The sequence below is a fragment of the Mytilus edulis genome, chromosome 8 (genome assembly GCF_963676685.1).
Source record: "Mytilus edulis chromosome 8, xbMytEdul2.2, whole genome shotgun sequence".
Taxonomy (NCBI): Eukaryota; Metazoa; Mollusca; class Bivalvia; order Mytilida; family Mytilidae; genus Mytilus; species Mytilus edulis.
The window spans coordinates 59,805,577-59,818,161 of NC_092351.1; the positions used below are offsets into that span (position 1 = coordinate 59,805,577).

The following is a 12,585-nucleotide window of genomic DNA, read 5'->3' on the forward strand; positions in this document are numbered from 1 at the left end:
TGAAAAGTGTGCAATGTTTATATATTTTAATGTATGTCATTAGGTGCATGATTGAACTCGTCGTGTATTTGTTATTTAAGAGAGAAAATCTGTTGAATTACTTTGTTATTTATATTTTTAATAAAAATTAACATTTATACTTATTGATTTTATTTCATTACTTTGATTGAATATTCCAATGAATCATGTACGTTTCCTGGATTTGTTTCCTGCTACTTTTACTATAGTTACGTCACAAATTTTAATCTCAGATCTAAATGAGGGGGAGGACAGGGGTAAGGGAGACAGGGAGAAAGAGGGTAGGAGAAAGGAAAAAGGGGGTGGGAGAAAGGAGAAAGGAGAGGAAGGCTGGGAGAAAGGAGAAAAAGTTGGAGAAAGAAGAAAAAGTTGGAGAAAGGAGAATTTTTTTTAATTTATCTCCGGCAAAAGTAGATGTTTTATTCTAATGGGAGAAAGGAGAACGGGGGTAGGAGAAAGGAGAAGAGGGGTGGGAGAAGGGAGAAGGGTACCCCCTGTCATCCCCCTCCTAAATGACTGCTTCAATTCATTTGTAAATAAATATGTTTTTTTTTCAACCGAACTTATTAAGCGAGGTTGTTCTTTAGGATGAGGTTGAATTTATTAAAAATTATTCTCACATTTCATATCTGACACGAACCTCAGATCCTGTTCACCATTCATAATTGATTCTTGTCCAGTGTACTCATGTAATGTTTGGCACTGGACAATAAGGGGACCTAAACCGCTTCATTCAGTATATTGTTTTATGTCCGATGGGGAAATTTTCTAATTTTGTTACCAAATAATATTACCTCTTATATTTCAGATATTTCATTTTTAGGCAAAAGTGTTAATACTTGAACTTAATTTATGTCAAAGAAGTAAAGAAAACTTCTCTATTGAGGTATTATCCCTTGAAAACTTAATTTGAAATATCTAAATTAGTTAATAAACATCTAGATGATCAATTCATTTTTTAAATTATCTGAATTAAACGTTTTTATTACATGGTAACTGTACTTTGAAATGATGATGTGTATCAATTTTAAAGAGAAAACAACAGCAATAAACAAACAAAACAAAAATGTTAGACAACAAACCAATGTCAGCCATTTAATTAGAGGTTCCTATGATAGGACATGCATATACAGAATGGGATGGAGTGAACCACGGTTGTGAGATTTCTACCATCCCCATGTTCGAAATATCTTTTGTACAATTTTGTATATAATTTATTCGTTTATGAGTGATGTACAATAAGAACTGCAATATACGATGTCAATCTTTAACGCTCAGAGATGAATTAGTTTATTTTAGGTCCTTCTTTGTGATATAGTATGGGATTGGGCATCTCTGATGAAAATTTAACACAGAAAAGCGCTTCGGACGTACAAAATAAAGAAAATATGTAGTTACAATTTTCTACTTGAATGATATTCTCACCTATGAAACCCATGGCAATTTGGTATAGTACCTGTCGAAAATAAGTTGAAATACGTTTTGCAATTTTGCAATTACTCCTTAAAGTTACTGGACGAAAAAAAAAAATTCCGAAAGATGTCCGTTAGGTGACCTAATGTGAAAATGAATGAAAGTCGTGTATTTTGACATCACTAAAATTGACCAAGATTTATAAATGTGATAGTGTTCAGTTGGAATTTTGACGTAATTGCAGTATACTTAAATTACATAAATGGTGAAGATAAATTAAAGCAAAACTGAAAAAAAAAATGTGGCGGGGGGATGTGATTTGGATGGTTACGGCTGAGTTATAGCTGTTAAAATGTCTATCTGCCACTTATGACGTTTCAGTGTTTCAGTCTCGTTGAAATCTCGTTCTTGAAATTATTTCCAAGATATGTGATATAAGTGGCAAATATCAATGAATTTAAAAACTGATATAATTAAACTTAACTCTTAAAAGGAGTTTACCAGAAGCAATTACATCCCATATCCCTTTTTCTTTTAGATATGTGTCATTTATAACAAAAAAGTTGAAAACATATGCATTTTGTTCTTTAAACGGAGAAAAAACACAAGTTTACAAAATTGACAGCATGGTAAATTTGACACAAAAAGCATCAAAATATGATAAATCTTTTTTTATATTAACACCTACCTATAGCTTTTTTAATTGAAATTTATTCAGATTGGTCCACTTCATCTTTATTGAAAATATTAGAAAAAGTTAAGTTGTTGAATGTCATTTTTTCACAATAATAGTCCCAAAATGGGCAAAAGGTGATGAAAAATGGGGAAATCATCAATATTGGGTACTTTCAAAGGGTTCCAGCAAAAAAATAAGTGCACCACCATATGGTTTTTTTTCACCATTTATTTACAGCCAAAAATTAGGTTAAGAAAAAAAGTTTAACTCTAGAAACGTTTGGCTCCTCAGAGGTGTACATCCTTAAGTCATTTACGACTCTTTCAAACAGAATATTTTACTGTCACAGACATTTGAAAATTCCGAATCAATCACTGATTTATCCTTTTTATCACTGAACTCTTGTTTCCCCTTTACACAAAACAACTGTAGGCTATTTTTCTTTAACATTGCTAAATGGTACTAATGCAGAAAAGTTATCAGAAATTTTACGCGTGATAATTTTATATCTTCTTTTCGTGTCCAATTTATTTTACATTGAATAATATCAGTCAAATATTGTGTAGTTTACCCCTTTACGACTATTTCAAGTTGTTTCAGTTCCAGAAAAAGATTTAAATGTTTGCCACTGGCCATTATTCAACTTACAAGAAATTAATCAATGATGTAGTAATGAAATGAACAGTATGATGTTCAGGTTGGACGAGGAACACATTTTAACTCATCATGCTACTGTAAAAAAATATTATGATCAAAGAACTCCCTATCGTAGGCGGAGATGAAAATGAACGTTACACAATAATTATCTCTTCATTATATCAGATAGCAAATAAAACTTTTTGTTTCTTCTTTGTTCAAAGTTTGAAGTAATACATATGCACTCATGATCAATATCTGACTTGTATCTGGGAACAGTATATTTATAAAGTCAATATATATGCAACAGTAGTATACCGCTGTTCAAAAATCATTAATCCATGGACAAAGAACACAATCGGGGTAACAAACTAAAACTGAGGGAAATGCATTAAATATAAGAGGAGAACAACGACACAACATTAAAATGTAACACACACAGAAACGGACTAAGCATTAGACAAAATCCTATGAGAATAACAAATATAACATCAAAACCAAATACATGAATTTGGGATAGATAAGTACCGTGACGCGTCTTAGTAATATGAATTCACACTCAAAAATAAGAGAAAACAAACAAAAAAAACAAAACAGAGAGGAAACAGAACGTTAAAATGTAACACACACAGAAACGAGATTTAATATAACAATGGCCATATTCCTGACTTGGTACAGGACATTTTTAAAGGAAAAAATGGTGGGTTAATTGAACCTGGTTTTGTGGCATGTCAAACCTTCCTCTTTTATGACCATGTGAAAAATAACATTAAAATGACAACACAACATTAAAGGACCACAATATAAATAAATAGGAGACCACAATTGACAAAGAAACACACGAATAATAGCTAACAAAAAGTTTAAAATTGTAATACGCCAGAAATGCATTTTGTCCACACAAGACTTACTAGTGACGCCCAGATACAAAAGTTTGAAAGCCTAAACAAGTACAAAGTTGAACAGCATCGAGGACCAAAAGTTCAAAAAAGTTGTGCCAAAAACGGCCAGGGTTTTCTGTTAGGTATCAGAACATCCCAATTATTTGGAACGGAAGTGACGATGCCCCAAAACATACGAACGATGTTCCCTAAAACCAGAGTTTTGACGGAAATGCATCGAACTCAAAAGTTGTCTTTTCTATTTTTGTCATTTATTTAATATTTCCGTCTATAAGTACTTTCTCGTGATTTTTTTGTTGTGTGATTTATCTTTGTTTCAATCAAACACATGTCAAAGTATAAGTATTTCCTACAATTGTTGTGAAATAGTGAAAGAACATTTCACGAAAAAGAAAAAAATGTAAACAATAATTTCCGCACCAGTTGGAATTTCTTGTTATCAGTTTCATATTGTTTGACTCGGTGCGGTGTATAGCTTAAACCATTGCATAGACTTTTAGTATGAAATGTACTCATTATCAATGTTAGCAAAATTTAAGAACATTTTATAATAAGAGATGCATAAGGAAGTGTATTTATGCAAACGAACCAGTTTCAGTACACCGTACCAAACACTACGACAAAGCTGTTTGTAATAGATATATTATAAAAATTGTGTTTGCCAAGCATATAATCAACATCGTTATAGTGTATAGCGTTATATTTCTATTCCTTGATGTGGATATCGTGTAACCTTTCTTTCTTCGGTAATTTTCTAATGTTATTTTACTGACGTGTCTTTATATTTTGATTTTCTTTCGCATTAACAAGTTTGTCAAATATTTCTATGGTGCTTGATATCCACGATTATTCCCAAATCAGCTAAATTGAGATTGTAGGCTGAAAAGTCGGTATCGCTATTTTCTTTAAGATAAATTGGCTCCAACAAAATGAAGTTTTAACGATCTTGACTGGCTATACAGCCCTTGTACGGTCGATAAATTGGTTCCTCTACGCAGTTGTAGATGTTACAGGGAATCCTCATATTGCCTGGCGTTATTTAGATGATAATGACAACGAAAGTTAAGGAATAAAGCATACTGTATAGTATGAATACTACACATGTCATTCATTACTTCCTTAAGAAGTTCGTTAGGTATTAATACAGAGTTCTGTTCGAATAACATAACATCTACTAACATTATTCTCCACTGTTGGACAATGCTTTTCTTCTGGATTGTTTTCAGTTTAAGTAATCGGTGATCTATATCCATCACATCCATGGAACGGAACAGTTTTCCGGGAGGATATTTAGTTATAGAATACTCGATGATGCGTAACGCTTTATTGTATTGCTTTGTCTTGTAGAAAAACGAAGCTAACATCAGCCATCCAGATACAGCATCGTGATAGATATTCTGTTGTAAAATACTAATACATGATCTATACTGTGTGTATTGGTATTTATTACTGCACGTAATGGTCAGTGGTAACGTCTGGGCACGTATTGAACACACCACTGACATAAAATATGTGTATAAGTATTTTATTGAAGATTTCTGACATGAAACAATCAGTTGTATTCCTCTTTGGAATTCGTTCTTAATAATATGAGTGACCAAAATATTTAAAGACTGCAATTGGAGCGAATTAATTATTGTTACAACTTCAGGCACATACAACGAATGTGGTTCGATGTGGAAATTCTGCATTGATTTATGAAACTTAGATATTTGATCGGAAAATAAAATGCATCGCCAACCATAACTATGCAGGGTAAATAATTTCTCTAATAGTATTTCACGAGCACGACCCTCTATCTTGTTCTCAAACATGTTGTTTTCTGGAATGAAATAATGCAGGCAAACTGCATAGTCAACACAATAAATCAGTCGCCTCAAACATTGCATAAAACAAGGTATAAGACTGAAAGGTTTCCATGCATGTTGCGGTAGTTCTTCAGATATCCAGAAAATAATTATTTTCAGAAAATATGAACAGAGTAAATCTTTACATTCAGAGTTAGCAGCAATAACATCTTTCAAGAGAATTTTTAAGAGGGCATAGCATAATAATTGAGTGTGTGTAAACGTATTTATGAGAAGTTTTCCACCAACTGAAAAGGATATTCGCCATTCAAGATGTTCTTTTGGTGACCCTTTTACTCCGATCGGTACAAAGAGTACCCCATGTTCTATAATACGTTGTTTTACATTATAACTTGGCCACTGATTGCTTGGTCTGGTTATCCATTCTGTTGCAGGTGCTACCCAGGTTTTACAACGAAGGCATAAGGCTATATCCATCTTTTCATAGTTGTCAGATATACACGGTCCATGAATAGTAAGTTTTTTCTTATCAACCAAAAGGCCTTGTCTAAATATAGCGCTCGAAAAATAATATTTACCATTTACTTCTTCAAGAGTTCTATGGGACATACCACATGTATTTTCGCAATACAATTTAGTAAATCCAGGCTTTACATCATCTGTATCCATTGTCCAATATCTAATTCTTGGATGTGAACTGGATTTCACATCTTGAATCTTCATATCTTTGAGCACACACATAATATCTAAATCGCTGCCTCGCATCTCAAGTCCTTCCCCGAAACTACCACTTGTAATAAATGTCATCTTTTCATCACTAGACAAGTTATCGCGGACGGTGTTAATCAATCTGAGTTGTTTAACATGATCTTCTGTTCCAACTATATTCTGACACATAAAACGATACAGCGCTATTGATATGTTTTGTGCTACGTTGTCTGTAATAAGAACAAAAATCTTGATTGTTAGAAAAATAAATAATCTTAAAATTAAGTTGAAGGTAGCATTTCTGTAAATATTGACAATGGAATTTTAAAAATAACTCCTTATACAACAAAACCTGTACCACTTTTACTATGAAGTTTCGAAAAAATCTTAAAATGAAAAGCTCATATGCACTACTATGTGCTTCAAACGTTAAAATATAGGGCTGTGCAGCATATTTTCAACTATTAGATGCCTTCGAACTTATAAAAGAGTTTAAACTTTCTGTACTACCCCTACCTTCATTTAGGGGCTTCCTCAGAATTCAAGGCTGACTCTATAATGTTTTACTTATACTGGTAGCATTCCCAAGTTATGTCTCTATGAGATGAAACGTAGAGATCATATCTGGGAACCAGTACCTAAACGGAACAATTAATCTATGAATATTATACATTCCCCAAAAGACGCGTTCTTGATGAAAAAGCTGTATATACAAAGCGAAATTGAAATAAAACAAATGATGATTTGAAAGATAGATTGAACGTAAACATATAAAATGTACAGGCTTCTCTTAAAAGGTAAATCGAGTACATTTGATATATGACATGTAAAAACATGTATTTGAATAAAAGTAATCTGGAATAAAACTGTTATCCGCGTCATGATGCACAAATTCTTATCTAATTAGTTAAGTGTATGCTCCCTTTTGCTTTTTCATAGGGTTGTAAAACAGTTCACCGAAGCACTTCATATTAGAAATCAGCGCAATTGGATTTAAGAATTTCAAAAAGCAGCATTGAATTCATATACTAAATTTATTCATTCATTGTGTATTAATTTACGTTTTTTGATTGAGTTAAGTCTGCCAATTGATATTTTATCGTGTGTTTTTCTATGTTGTGATGTTATGCTTTTGTTTCAGAAAAAGGGAGAAGGTTTGGATCCATTAAAATGTTTAATCCCGCTGCAAATGTTTGCACCTGTCCTAAGTCAGGAATCTGATGTACAGTAGTTGTCGTTTGTTTATGTAATTTATATACGTGTTTCTCGTTTCTCGTTTTTTATATAGATTAGACCGTTGGTTTTCCCGTTTGAATGGTTTTACACTAGTAATTTTGGGGCCCTTTATAGCTTGTTGTTCGGTGTGAGCCAAGGCTCCGTGTTGAAGGCCGTACATTGACTTACAATGGTTTCCCTTTTTATTAAATTGTTATTTGGATGAAGAGTTGTCTCATTGGCACTCACACCGCATCTTCCTATATCTACTAAATATTGTCATTTTTTCAACTTTGATATAACCAGTATTTTTACATTTCCCTTTAATTTCAATTATCATAGGAATAAATAACAATACCATAATATAAATTTTAAAAAAATAATTGATGACATTACACTTAATTGTTTGATAGAAAAACATCCGGGAAAACATCCTCAAGATATTGCATACTTGCCACCTTGTATAGTATATTGTGGGAAGGTGCAAAGTGGTGTTTTCCGTGAAATCTGCCTTTATTTCTTTTTCCGTCCTGACCTACGCAGTATTTACACGGTACTTAAGCATTAATTATGAAAAGTTTTTTCATGCATATATATAAAATTATATATAAAATTTGAAGGCCACAAATTCAGCTACGTTAAAAAGTTCTTGAATATAAACCAGAACATGCATTAATTAATAATTCAATTGTGATTAAAACAAAAATATATTATTTAAAGAAAGATTCGAATTAAGGTGTGAAAAAGACTGGTGTCTATTACTTTTACTGTCTTCCTATTAATGAAATGTTTATAATACGTTATAAATGACAGTACACTTTTAACCTGTAAAATACCATGCATGATATTCAGTGTTTCTGCATACATGAAATATATCGGGCATGAATTCATGCATACCTTTAAAATGATCATGCCGAAGTGTTGCATACGCATACGGACAATCATATAGTTGAAACAATAAAAACCGAACACAGTCATTCCCCGTGTTTAAATTAGTGCTTAATTTTTTTTTACTGTAAACTTTTATAGTCTAATCCAATATTGTAATGCTATTTTATTTAAGTCAATGTATTAACCTAAACGGTGTTATAATTCCGTAACATGCACGTATGATATTTACTTGTTTTTTTCCGTTGTTTTTACTTTTATCTGTTGAAAAAAAACATATTTTGACAAAACTTGGGATCACGAAACGACCTATTCTTCAGAGGGAGACAACAACTCTCAATGACATTTTTTTCATCCTGAAATAATCAAATCAATGGTGTATTGGGTGAGGTTTTTTTTTAAAGAAAATCATTGGGTCCAAAGAATAACATTGTCGCACGAGAACGTACAAAAAGAACACTTCAACAATCATGATAGTACCTAAGCAGTAAAGTAAGGTTTTAAAGTTTCTTCTCCTCGTTATTCATTCAAAAAATGTGAAACTTATATCGTGGTTATGCAACTTTCAGGGGTTTTTATATTCATTCTGGTATATATTTGACTTTGGGTATAAAACACACTTTTTTCTTTTGTTCCTAAAATATTCAAAATTCAAAATTCGACTTTGAACTCCTATTGAAACTATTACTCCATTTTTTAAACTCGATCTGTAACTTTATTTCTTACTGCAACTTGAACACAATCTCGATAATCAATTGCTGGTTAGCATACATTTAATATATCCAGTAGTTCTTTTCAAAGTTATCTTAAATTTCAAATTATCATGTATAAACATACTAAAACAAATAACTGATTTTGTATAAACATATCCTAAATATTTAACATACCTGCCATCTTGTTTAGTTTGTTGAGGAAGAAATACGAAGATGAGTTTCCAATGAAATCGGCCTTCGTTTCCTTTTCCTTTTAAAACGTCACAATAATACTTACACATTACTAAAGCAATATTTTGTATAAATGATAAGTAGGTTACACAAATATAGATTTTTGTTTAAAATGTAGACTTCTTTTATATTATGATTTACATACTATTTTCATATCAAGTCCTTTTGTATTTAATCGTCCATGTGAAAACAGAACGTATCATGAATAACAGTTTAATCTAAAATACAAATTGAAGAATTTAAAGGAACACATTTCACATTTTTCAAAATCTTATTGAATGAATCGATGACGGTTTTTCGTCCGTAAATTTCACATCACAGCGTCTATAACATCTTTACTTCGATAATATAAAAAAGAAGATGTGGTTCGATTGCCAATGAGACAACTGTCCACAAGAGACCAAAACAAAACAAAACAAGACTTTATGTGATATTATGATTATTTATAAATTAATAATAGAAAATAGAAAAGTATGAAAATAACCATGTATAAAATAAAGAAGTTTTATTGTATATTCTCCCTGGATATTCAGTAATGATTGTGTGTAACAGGGGTACTTGATGGAATGCTGTACATTAAGTATTTTGTTAAAACAGCAAAGCGTGCAATATAGAATTTATGAATGTTAAAAAATATGTATTCATTTGTATAAGCATTGGTATTCCTCATTTCCAAATTGATCATTTTGCCCCGCCTCATCATTTTCTTTTTAATTTTGCATGTGAAAATATTGCCAATAATATGTTTACATTAATTTTGCACTACATTATGAAAATTATATACAAGCAAAACAAATACAGCAGCGTATTTTGAAAAGAGGTACTTAAACTGCTGATTTTGCAGAATGTACTTTTCTCGACAACATTTGACACGGTCACAGCTGGCTTTTGTGTTTGCATAACAATAGCCATGACTTTTACATGCATTATCATTAAATTGTTAAGGGTTTTTTTTTTTGGGGGGGGAGGGGTTGGAACTCACAACCTCCGTGTTGACAGCTTTCAGTTAGGAAAATAAGAAGAGATGTGTAGTTTTACAACTACGAAACAGCAATCCTAATACCTATATATCCAAACTACATCTTTGATTCGTATTACACTACTAAATCTTTATTTACAGTACAATCTCGTTCAATCACAATCCAAAATGGCATTCAAAACGTTTGGTCTTTAGTGTTTATAATGAAGATTGTGTGCATTAAGATAAAAGTTTCTTTATACTAGAGAAAGCGGAACTACATTTAAGTTTGGGCAATATATGATATGAAAAAAGGACAAAGTTTAAGGTTTATTCCCTCTAAATGAATTAGACAAATTCAACAAGGTATAATTCCTAAATCGTTAATCCATTTCTTTCTCTCTTAAAGAAATATGAACAAATTGTTTTTGTAAAAATCTTAAATGTACATGGTCCCCCCTTTTTTTACATATTTATGGCAGCTATCATTTATATATAATACCTATGCATACACTGTAGTATTTAAATAGTAAAAACAGTGTAAACTTGGAAATGTTTTCATTGATTTAAATCACAGAATCTTTTATGATGTCACTAACATTTAAACCCAAATATAAAACACACTGTTATGACGATTGTAAGCATATTCTTATCTATTTTAAATATCTTAATTGTGTGATATAGATCTCAAATTTGAGATATTGTTGATGTTTAAAAGCATACTTCTATTGTGAGTATATCAAATTGGGTGAATGGGTAAAACAGATGGCTTTGTGTATCGTCTGATGATATTATATTCAAGTGACGTTAATTAAATTTATTTATTTCAAAAAACAGGTAAAGGATTAAAAAAAAATGGAACAGCGATTTCGTCTCAATCTGCAGATTTTCTTTAGAATCAATCCATATGGGTGGAAAGTAGAAAAATATATTTTGTATAAAGTCTTTAATCAAACTATACTTTTAAATAGCATATGTCACAGTTTAACTTTTTAAAACTAATAGCTAAATGATGTCTTCATGACGTGACACACATTGTAATGATATAAAACTGAGGAATTGTCTTAAAGGTTTCTACATTCACCATCACTAGCTAGGTGACTGGTCAGGAATACATATGTGTAACATATGACATTAAATGTACAAATGTATGATTCATTTTAAAAAGTCTCTTCTCATCCATGCATTATTACCGGATTTTTGTCAAAAGTTATAGGAGGTGTATGCTATTTTATACTCTATAGTATTTTCGTTTTTTTTACTTTCTTTCGGTCGATCGATACTTAGTATGTCTTTGTTGTCTTATATGGCATATGATTGGTATCTTTTCTTTTTTCTTGTTTCCTACAATATATTCATCTCTTATAGGTTTGAATGATTACATTTTCACACATATGAACATAGTGATTTACAGTGACCTTATTTTCTCTTGTATTTTTATCAATAAAATTGAGAATGGAAATGGGGAATGTATCAAAGAAACAACAGTATAGGTGTCGTCCCAATCGCACGATCATTTCATCGAGTGAAACGATCGGACTTATTTACTTACGTAATTTTTATTATTTAACTAGTGTTTCCCTTTCATCCTTTTTATTGTTGACTAATAAGGCTGCATGGCGGTCTTTTTTTTATTATTGTAAAGCTGTACACAGTTTAGACTGTAGATGCACATATTGATTGTCCAAATAATCTCAGCAGCTGCCTTGTCGTGTAGCTTTGCACTTTAATCATGAGTTTGTATTCTTCATACTTTAACAGTATGTTTTCCCATTTATGTTTTTCGGTGCATTCGTCCTTTTCGATGAATTACATGAGATCACAAAGTTGTAACTGGACTCTTTAAAATACAGAATGAAATAATAAATTGTTTTAAATCGTATCTATTGAAACGTAGAATATGACATTTGTTTTAAAGACGTTATCTAATAAAAAATCACGGTAACCGATCTGATTTCAGCTTATTCAAAACATACTTAATAACGTTCATAATTTTGTTGTGGTTGATTGTCTTACTGACTTTGAATAAAGCATTGTATTTGTTAATGCTATCCTCATTCATATCTTCTAAAACACATATCGGTGGAATGACAGTAAAGTTTTAATCGCGTTATTTAAGAACAATTATACGATAGTTTCTATGTTTTAAACTTAAAACCCATTTAACCCATTTATATTTGAATAGATATATTTGTGAATTGTAACTTTGAATTCTGTTTTAATTAAAAATATGCTGTTAACAACAACTTTTGATACAAGAGTGCAAATTTTATTATTATGTCATAAAATACATCGAAGACATTTTAATCAAAATAAATAAAAAAATACATAAAACATGTAGAATTACATTTCAAACTCTGGTCATGATTTAGAGAGGCGAAGTATCCCGGAAGACCAAGCAGATCTTCCTTCACATGTG

General features: G+C 31.3%; 1 protein-coding gene across 1 annotated transcript; it reads right to left on the reverse strand.

The window, feature by feature from the left end:
• Positions 1–4,273: 4,273 nt before the first annotated feature.
• On the reverse strand, positions 4,274–9,254 carry LOC139485960 (uncharacterized). The gene is made up of 2 exons (XM_071270637.1): positions 9,152–9,254; positions 4,274–6,391 (listed from the first exon to the last, which is right to left on the reverse strand). Exons 1-2 carry the CDS (start codon positions 9,156–9,158, stop codon positions 4,653–4,655), a joined length of 1,746 nt encoding a protein of 581 aa, XP_071126738.1. The 5' UTR covers positions 9,159–9,254; the 3' UTR covers positions 4,274–4,652.
• Positions 9,255–12,585: the final 3,331 nt, after the last annotated feature.